The sequence below is a fragment of the Monopterus albus genome, unplaced genomic scaffold (genome assembly GCF_001952655.1).
Source record: "Monopterus albus unplaced genomic scaffold, M_albus_1.0 scaffold4.1, whole genome shotgun sequence".
NCBI lineage: Eukaryota > Metazoa > Chordata > Actinopteri > Synbranchiformes > Synbranchidae > Monopterus > Monopterus albus.
Window position 1 is genome coordinate 464,473 of NW_018127884.1, and position 10,565 is coordinate 475,037.

Consider the following 10,565-nt stretch of genomic DNA (forward strand, 5'->3'; position numbering starts at 1 on the left):
GTGGACAGGGACCAGATGCTCCATGTTCTCTGCGCTCACTGGAGTTACGGCAATACGAACTGTACCTCTGAGATTCTGCTGATCCCATTATAAAACATTTTCTTGAAACTGTAATAAACTAAGAAGAATAGTGGCTGTTAGGCCCAGCTCCCACTATGAGAACAAGAACACATCTAGCTGGATAGGCTGAAGCAATCTTTAAATGCGCCTTTGCTCGCTTGCTCTCACGAGAGAGTATCTTTACCTACAGCCACATGGTTCTGGACATGCCTGATCTCATGATTGTGGACGTTAAGTAGGGCCAGGGTTGGCAAATACCCTGATGAGAGGTGTCCTCCTCAATCAAAGTCTGTGATTTTTGAACTAGTTGTGTAGCATCTTCTGTTCAGCCCAAACCACAGATGGAAGAATGATGTATCTCATGTGTCAGTTATGCTTTAACCAACCTGCTTTCCTTCTTTTCCTGCATTCTTCCTTACTGAAAGCAAAATATTACAAAAGCTACAATTTCTGACAAAATGCAGCTCTCTCTTGTTAATTAGCTTTATTTTTAAACTGGTAATGAGATCGTCATCCTTTTCCTTATAACTGAAATTTTGCTAATGCCTATGACAAATAAAGCAATTCCATTTTTCATTTTTTTAGACAGAAGCAGCACAGTGTCTACAGTGCAAACTCTGCCAAAACTATATAAAATTTCACAAAACTGTTGAATAATCCTATATTTAGGTATTTAGCTATGATGCTTTAACTCTGACACCTCCTCCACCTGAAATGGCCAAGCTTGTCTGAGAATGAAACACCTACTTTGAGATATTCTATCATAATCACAACTTTTGCCACAGCCTTTGTTTATGTAACTTGCAACTCTTGCACCATCCAGTGGTTGGGATGGTTATTACATCGATATAAATAATGTGCTCCACTAAATCAAACTATGGTGGCACATTGCACTGATTCTACAAGTCTCTGGAACTCTACAAGATGGAATGAAAACCATTCATCCAAAACATATTCCCTCACTGATCATGGTGGTGGCGATGCTGTCTAACACGTCCATCCTAAATCTTCCATAGGTGTTCAGCTGAGCTGAGATCTGGTGGCTGCCTAATTAAACTTTTCAGTAAAGTTCATATTTAAGCGGCAACAAATTTCAATACACAAAATACTTCAGTTTTTCAGACTAACTGTCCTTGCTATTAATAGGCCTTGGCAAAACAAATACATTGTTATTACATGGACAACATTAATCATTACTTAACATTTTAGTGATAATAACCTGAGGTGTACTTACTTTTATTGTATACTGCATGTTTGCTGTCAAAATCATCCAACTTGCTGCTTGGATAGCAAAATAAAGTTCCAGCCATGCTGTCCAACTCAAGCCACACACAATCCAGTGTCTTCAGTTCATACATACATTTATTTTATATAAAAGAAACCAGAGGTTGCAATATTAACAGTTATACACACAGGGCCATCACTGGAAAACTACTGTATCCAACATGGCAGCTAGGCACTGAACAATGTTGGATGTCATTAAAACATCTACGTGCTCCTCCAAATGCCTCTTGGGATCCTGCAGGAAGGACAGAGAATTAGAAGTGACAAGGGATCTGTGAATGATGTTTTTTAAAAAAAAGTACACATTCAGTTTTGACAAGTTTCTGATTTCAACAAAAGTTAGGGAACTGTAAAGACAAGGTAACTCAATGTATTTCTATAAATTCTCTGCACAACCTGCCTTTAATCTAAATGTTCTCTATCATTTAGCCCTTTACCTCTATTTAACACTTATCGCAAACAAATCTTGATTTAGTAACTTCCCTATTTACAAAAGAAAAAATAAAAACAATGATATAATATAATTTTGAAATGTTTTTGTTTTTTTTTTTTACCTGTTTTCCAACATTCTTGATTGCCAGCTGCTCTGGGGTCATTTTGTCCTCTTCTTCAACAGCCTGGGGTGGAAACATGACAGGCTCTCAGTACTGAGGGGGAGCACACCTCAAGGAGCCCCGCTCTGTGCTTATATTCGTATATAGCACTTTTTGCTATTTGTGTTGCTTGGACAAAACTAAAATAATTTTTAGGTCATGCAAGACCCCAGGAATCTTTTATACTGTAAGGGAGATGCAGTAACTCCCTGCATCCCAGTAAACCACCAGCATTAATGATAGCAATCTTTGAGCATCAATCTCGAAGGAGAATGCTTGCACACCCACACAGCAGAAAGTAGCTCACTGATCCTCTGACTGCAGTGCCAGAAATGACAGATCAATGACTTTAATATAAATGGTTATTTAAGTTAATAATAATAATATACCAATTTACTGTGTAATCGTGAAACAATGCACATTAAATCCTTTGTTCCATTTCATGGTGTTTAAAGGTTGTTTCAACAGTCTAACGAGTTCAATAAAATGTGCTTTCAACTTAGGTTAAACACACATCATCTAAGATTTACCTTGTTGTAGTTCTTAGCCAGCTCCAGCATTTCCTTGACAATCGTCTCATTGAGTTTGCAGTGCTCACTGTAGTCCTGCAGGGTCAGACCCTCCATCCAGCTCTTCTTATGCAAGTTTAACAGCATCTAAAAATAAAAGCCATGTTTCTCATGTTGAATTTAAAACACCAACAATAATCCTTAAAAAAAAAAAAACACTTAGTGGAAAGTGTATTCCCAAACCTTTTGCTCCAGCTCATTTTTCCTGTAATTAATGGTGATGGAGTAGTAGTGTCTGTTAAGTCCATGAATCAGAGCCTGAAAACATGAGAAATGCTAAGTTGGCTACATGAAATAATGCAGAATCTGAAAATGTCCACACTCAGAGTAAACAGTTTACATGTTACACTTCATATTCTACTGTTTTATTAAGACTCGATCCTTTGAGAAAAACAGAGCAAAGCCACATTAAGGTATTTTGAAACTAAGTGTGTGTGCTTTCTCTCTTTGTACAACAAGATGGTAATTTGTGAGATGAAAACTCAGTCTGATGTTTTTATCTTTTGACAGTCAAACAATGATTTGGATGAAACTTTATGGAAAAAAACTAGGGGAACAAATACTGTCAAAAAATATTCCTCCTTTACATCTCCATAAGGAGTTATTAAAGATATTCATCAAGAATGAAGGTGACACTGTACAATCTTTTACCTGGATTGAGGGTTTGTTCAGATGACCCAGGTTCGATGTGGTCTGTCTTGGTTCATGACCTAACACCATCATGTTGGCGTTGATCAATCTGAAGGCATCAATAACAACCTAAAGAAGACAGAGGTCACATATTAAGCCAGTTTACTGACTACTACGTTATTTCCACCTCACTTTGGATTACCAATTAATACCTAATCTTGTATAATAAACCTAAAATAAGAGATACTGATTTGCAAGGTTCTGCAGCACCCATATGGCTTTACCTTTCCTTTGACGCTCTGGATGGGATCGACTACCACAGCAACAGCTCGCTCTGATAGTGCCTCAAAGCTCTGTTGTGTGTTGATGTCGACACCAGACAACCAACAGCCAAAACCAGGGTGACTGTGGTACCACCCCACCACCATCTCTGGTCTGATGAACAACAAGGGTGCAAGACAGCAAACAAGTGTCAAGGTATTTTGGGGGGAGAAGGAAACATTTCAAATCTGACAACTGAAGCTATTTAAAATATTCTGACTGTACATATGTGTAACAGCTTTACCTGCCAGTCTGCTTCAACATGTCTAACATCTTGGCCTGGAACACAGGGTCCACTGCTTCAACACTCACACCCTGTCAGGGTCAAAATCATCAGAAGAACAGACTTTCTTGTAAAACTGCAGACACCACCTAACAAACAAGGCATTTATTATCCAACATCATAACATTAAGCATAGGAAAGTTTCATGACTGATGCTACAGGTATTTTCTCTAAACTGTTTCCAAAGCAACATCACCAGTGAGATGTGTAAATAAATGACCAGAAATGGTTGAGAGTTTGTGTGGAAATCAATGTAAAAAGTTGCTGCACGAAACACGTAAGTAATGAATGGAAATCCGGTCTGCTAGCTCAGAGTACAGAATTAGCCATTAGCTCAAGCTATTTGATTAGACCTCAGACCTTCGGCCAGAATTTTATGAAGGCTGTAGATGATTTTCCCCTGAAACTGCAGGAACAAGCTCCCATTTGGGGGCAAAACCATTCTGCACTAATGTACAGTAACACATGTAGCCTAGATCCTGTGTCTGGTATCTTTTGAGGAAAGAACAGGATTTTCATACATGCTAATGTTATGAATATAATAACCGGAATAAGTGAGCCTGTGTTTCTCACTTGTGCAGCAGGCAAACAATATGCTAACATTTGTTTTTATGCTAAGATTAATTGCGTGAGCAGGCTTCTGTTTTGTCAGTTGTTTCTGGCCACACATGGGTCATTTATCTCTACCACTGGAACTAAGTGTATGGCCTTGTTTAACATTATCATTATTACTACAGCTGTCATTTCCCACTGGAATGTGAGTCAAGTTAGAAGTCAGCTGACATACAATTTCACATTTAAACAGTAATATTGCGGTTTTCCATCAAGTTACTTTATTTCAACATACTGAAAATATCCATCTATAATTTAAAACAACATTATAAACATGCATTTTCTACCCCAATGATTGCTGATGATGCATAATCTTAATATCAGAGAGAATACATACGGTCCCTGACTGGGGCATGGCAAACACATCAATCACTCGCACTGTGTAGTCGTCAACAAACTCTCCCAACATCAAACCCATGACCTCCATTGGTACACCAGCACGGCCGTGCTTCAACATCTAATCAACAGCAAATACATGACAGAGAAATCACAGAAGTGTTATTTAAAATATAAACATGAAAATGAACATGCTGAAACAAAGTGTTTAGTGCTGATGTGTGGTTACCTTGAGCAGGGCCAGAGAGGAGATGTACACCTGCTCTGCTGTGTCCACAGCAGGTGCATCTGTTGGGGGGCCCTGAGGAGTCAAAGCAGTGTTTCCTTATCACTTGTTTGGGCTTTTCAGATACAGTTGTTACTCAGATTAATCACTACAATGTAAATATTGTTTAGTTTTCATGTATGTAATAAAATAAGCCATCACTTCAAATCACGTAACCCTGTGGTAAACTACAGGCTCTGGCTAGACTTGTGTGTCAAGAACCAACACTGCTCTGGGAATCAAGTAAAGCTACATTTGTCTCAACCCTGACAATTAACCAAAGAAGTTTCAAGAAATTGAAACTAGAACTAGTTCGCAGGAGACATAGCTCGAAACAAACGCCTACAGTTCATCACCTGCTTGCACACGTTTTAAATCGATATTCCCCATTCAGCGACACACCCACTAAGAAACCAACTCTGGTAATGTAAAAATCATCATCAAAAAGATTTAAAATGGTTTAATATTTTGATGGCCTTATTTCTGATTGAATCTATCCATTTCCGTCGCCTCTTACTGTCTTGTTTAAGCTTGAAAAAAATGCAACTCTAGCATTTGTCGTGTGCTTGATATATACAATGGCACACAATAGTTAACATGAACCAGGGCCAGAGCGGGCGACATTGAGTCCTATCTGATGCAGCTGACTAAGGATAAACATAAATACAGTAAGACTGTTATTCATGTCGGCACTAATGCCTCCCATCTATGGCAGTCGGAGGTCACTAAAATTAATGTTGAGTCAGTGTGTAACTTCGCCGAAACGTCGTCGGACTCCGTAGTCTTCACTGAACCCCTGCACAATCTGACCAATGATTACATGTGGAACTGCATGTCGTCATTCAACCGTTGGCTGTCTAGGTGGTGTCCAGAAAACGATGTGGGCTTCATAGACATTTGGAAAACATTTCAGGAAAAACCTGGTGTGTGATTAGAAGAGACAGCATCCAATCCACTTTGGTGGATGCTCTCATATGTAAAAATATGGGTGAGTTTATTTTACAACTAATTATAAGAACCCACAGTTGAATCCAGGATGCAGAGTTGCACTCATACACATTTATATGATCAGCTATCCCACTAAAGAATAAAGAGCGAAAAGAATGTAAGCTGGGATTCATCAGCACTCTTAACTAATTGTTAATACATATGAAACACTGGAAACATTACTGATGCAGTTTTGGATTCCACCAGTGTTCTGGAAAGAAGCTTCCAGTGTTACTCACAAAAAGTTTTTAAAATGTGATCTAAGACTTTAAAAGTATAAGCATTTATATGTTCACACATAATTTTAGAACATAAAGCCAACATGGTTTGGTTTAGGATAAATGTGTGATTTTGTGTGAATATGGTTAGGGCCAGAAACAGAGAAAGACTGATATTTTTGCTTGTAGTAATGCTAGGAACCATCAGAAAAATTTGTTTGTGCTCTTGAGATGAACAGTTCAGTCTTTGAGTTACCTGGCCAAGCCCTGGCATTCCACCTCCAAGCCTCAGCAGCCGGTCCATATTGGTTTCTGTTAAACAGTGACAAAAATGTCATTAGGTTGGCTTCAAACTATACAGCTGACCAGCAAAATAACAAGCAGATATCAGAGAGATATATGTGTTTCTTCTTTTAAAATAGGAGTCCAAGGAGGTGTATGAAATCTTAAGACTGCATGACACTGCTAGGATTTAAGGGCAACATATACTTGGTTAAATATTATAAGTGACCCTATAACTGTTGGCTAACTGATGAACATTACGAAGTCAACTGAGCTGAATTTGTGCTTAAATTGTGAACTTGTAGATGGGGGATTAGGTCAATTTGAATTTAAGGAGTAGTAATGAGTTGGTGGTTTTAACATACCATCTCTTTGCATTTTAAATTTACATGTGAAACTACATTTATAATACATTTAAATCAATCATAATAAATTATAAATGTATTTTTACATTCTATTTTATAACTCTATATCAAGTTATATCATATTAGTACATTACTCTAGTATACTGTATTATACTAATTATGCTAATATGTTATAGTTCTATTAACAAAAATACCAAATATCATTACCTGATCAGTTTATTAGTGTTACTATTACTTTAAAGGATATAATTTTAATTTTACACACATTATACTATACTGTTGTATGTATGCGTCTTATCTTGTCATTTAATTGCTCGTGTATAATTAGTTTTTATTTATATTGTAACATGTTACATACCTATATTTGTTCTATGACGATCAATAACATAAACATAGCCAAATATACATTTCAAACTTCGTATATTTGAGAACTCAAAAACTGCAGTGACTAGTGAAGCAACCATATCGCTATTTAGACCTAGTTAAACACGCATTGAGTTTAATGATTTTTTCAAATTATACTTTAGCTGTAAACGACAGCAGGAACATTTAGCACTAGCTGTCAGTAAAGCGCTCGGTTCATTAATGGTATTATAAATCATGAATGTATAATAATACATTAATCGCTTAACTAAATATATGGCTAAGGTTAGCAAGCTGTTAGCTTATTGATGCTAACTTAGCCAATGTATTCTCGCGTACGAAAAGCAGGAACAAATCGCGCAAATGTCATCCCAACATACTTTATAAAACCTATATACTATGTTAAAATTGCAAGTCTACTTACCTGCTGTCAATTCTGTCGGATATTCAGAAGACTGTTGTTCCGTGTGCAACTGAAAACCCAGCTGGCTACAATGAATCAGCCAGAATTGTCTTCTTCCGTCGCGCTGATGACGTATATTGTTGTAGCCCGACTGGCAACTACAAAATCAAAACACAAGAGAGCGCCACAGTCACTAGACTACGTCTCATACATTGATGTATTACATTATTACTGCTGCCTAGTACAATAAAAATAAGTGAATATTTCCTGTTTTTTTGTTTCATATTATAGACAACATCCTAAATTTCTGACACTTTATTTTATACACCGATTCATCAATTATTAAGAAAAATAATTGTCGGATGACGTTACAAAAGTTACAATTAGTTTACTTATTTTAAAAATCTCTTAGTGGTCAAACATGGTTTAATTTTTGTACTAAAGGTTACATATATATAAAGAGAGATCTTTATATATGAGATGTAGCTACTTCCTACAATGTTTTGCTATGAAATTAGTGAAGTGGAGTAGAAAAAATTATGTGTAATTGTGGTATTTAGGTCTATGTTTTAAAGTAACTTGGTTTATATTTTTTAATTCAGTTGAATGTAAAGATGCATTCTGAATATGACCTCCAGCACTTACATTACAAGTGTCATCTCAACAAAAAACAACACTGCAAAATGGCTTTGTTTTAAGAAGAGTGAAAGCTGCAATGATGTTTGCATGGTTTCTCACATTTCACCATGTGAGCATTTCATTATTCCCTGAGGAGCCACAAACTCAGAGCCAAACCACACCATTACTGGGGTTGTGAAAACGCTCCTCTGTTGGGTTCATGTATTCCAGCCAGTCAGTCGTCAAAACTGCAGAGCAACATGAACAATCTCACCTATCAGTGTTACAGCCATAAAGGTCAGCTGGGGTGCAGAGGTCGTCACCAGAAATTTCAAATTTCAGTTTCCCTGACTCTTTGGATGTGGAAGGAGCACATTATTATCCACATTCCTCAGTCCCTCCCTCTCCACACCCACAGGACCTCCTGCTACCTCGACACAGTTCAGTAGACTCAACAATCTTAACCAGGATGGGCTTCCTGTTAATCTTGTCTCTAATGGCTTCAGTTTTTATATAGTTTCTACTGGGTTATTGTTAATATAGTTTCAATGCAGTCTCCTGTAATAGCGCTTTAGCAGGTGTAGGCTATATCTAGCATTAAAGGGTCTTATCAATAACTTGATTAAAGTCAAGAAAGTGCAGAAAATAAATTGTCATTATTTTTCCTTTGAAAATGAAAGAATTTACTGTTGCATAATCATTATTGCTGCTGACTGGGTTTTTCCACTGAATTCAGTTCTGTTTGAGATTGATAGACTGCCTCCCTAGTAGTTCAGCTTGAAACCCATTCATTTTGCTGCTCTAACTAGAAAGTAGTAATTTTTAAAGCATTTAATAAATTATCCAAACAAACAATGCAGAGCATGAATACGCTACAAGATGCAAATCAATTAAAACCTGCTGTATATGAAGTCTCATCTGTCACCTAATGATCAATTCACAACAAATTTGACTTGATGGGTTTATTAATCAATCACTACCAAACTCGGTAAAAATAAGCACCGGAAATCATCCATGCAAATGCAGCTGATCATTTAGATAGGAATGATTATATTTTTCAAGTGAAATCACAAGTATCTTACAACACAACACCAACCTGAATCCTTAATCGCTCCAGCAGAGGAAATAAGAGTGAGAAATTTGATGCTTTAAGAGGTTCATCACACCCTGACGGGATTTGGCTTTAGCTTTGCTTTATAAATCTCCAGCAGGACCTGCAGGATGGCTGCTAGTGGTAAGCACTGCTTTGGTCCCTTAGGTGTTTGTATGTGAATATAAAAGCATTATAATTAGATAACTGTGTGTACTAGTGTTCACAGAGGTTAAGATAAATACCATGCAATGTGTGGTGATGCAAAGTTCATCTTTTGAGTCTTGCTGGCTAACTTGGTTACACATTATTCCCATTTCTCCTTTCATTTCCTGTCACTGCTGTTCTGTCCACTTTTAAATCAGGACAAAAATGGACAAATAATTCATTAAGAAATCAAATTCATAAGTGAATTCTCCACTTTCTTTTTTAGAAATGAAATCCAAAGGATTGTATCAAACTACAATTAATTTTTTGTCTGTTTGCCAATTGCTTTTATATGGACAGTGACTTGTAAGCAGTGTGAAAAGATATGAGTCAACTATTTAAACACAAAAGGTAAAAACTGCATCTAGGGACACTTTTTTATCAATTTGAACCCTTTACAATAACAAAAGGTATGAGTAGTTTGGAGGTTAGAAAAATCATTTTATTCTAGACTGTAAGACATAATTTTTGTGCATCAGTTTGTTCCAGCTCTACCCTCAAGCTGTATAATGATTGCACAACATGAAACCCTAGACTCAATTTTCTTTATTTATAACTGCACCATTCCATCAAATGAAAATAGATGACTGCATAATTTTAGGCACACTTCCCACAATCAGATTAAAACAAAGATCTATGTATCTGAACAATGTCTGGCTGCTGTGCAGCCAGACATTGCCTCTAAACTGAATGAGGTCTGAAGAGTTAATGTGCTGTATTGTTAATGTACTGTATTAGCCTAGATTTTTGTGCTATACTGTAACATAACATAACATAACATAGCAAGACTCATTTATTTATCCACTAAATTAAGAAATGCATGTATGTGCATACAAATGTATAAGAAATTTATGTTTTGAAAGCTTTTTTCGGCTCTTTTAACCAGTGAAACTCAGAGAGACGAAGCGGACCACTTGGATATATAAAAAATAACCGTGCTGGTTTATTCAAAGGATCACAGGTAAAATTAACATTACACGTCCAGGTATCCTTCACCTCCAATACTGCGCGCAGGCAGATGAAGAATGAAAGACCCTGAACCACCAATGCCTATACATTATATCTGGTTGTGGTGTGTA

General features: G+C 36.9%; 1 protein-coding gene across 1 annotated transcript; it reads right to left on the bottom strand.

The window, feature by feature from the left end:
- Positions 1-1,404: 1,404 nt before the first annotated feature.
- On the bottom strand, positions 1,405-7,703 carry psmd14 (proteasome 26S subunit, non-ATPase 14). The gene is made up of 11 exons (XM_020611009.1): positions 7,593-7,703; positions 6,415-6,470; positions 4,918-4,989; positions 4,690-4,809; positions 3,702-3,772; positions 3,421-3,571; positions 3,158-3,265; positions 2,690-2,764; positions 2,468-2,593; positions 1,899-1,961; positions 1,405-1,579 (listed from the first exon to the last, which is right to left on the bottom strand). Exons 2-11 carry the CDS (start codon positions 6,460-6,462, stop codon positions 1,481-1,483), a joined length of 933 nt encoding a protein of 310 aa, XP_020466665.1. The 5' UTR covers positions 6,463-6,470; positions 7,593-7,703; the 3' UTR covers positions 1,405-1,480.
- Positions 7,704-10,565: the final 2,862 nt, after the last annotated feature.

Coding starts and splice junctions, on each gene's coding strand:
- psmd14 (XM_020611009.1), bottom strand. CDS start 6,462: ATGGACCGGCTGCTGAGGCTTGGAGGTGGAATGCCAGGGCTTGGCCAG. Junction 3,572..3,701: donor ATGTTGAAGCAGACTGGCAG/GTAAAGCTGTTA, acceptor GTTGTTCATCAG/ACCAGAGATGGTGGTGGGGT. Junction 1,580..1,898: donor TCAAGAATGTTGGAAAACAG/GTAAAAAAAAAA, acceptor TCCTTCCTGCAG/GATCCCAAGAGGCATTTGGA.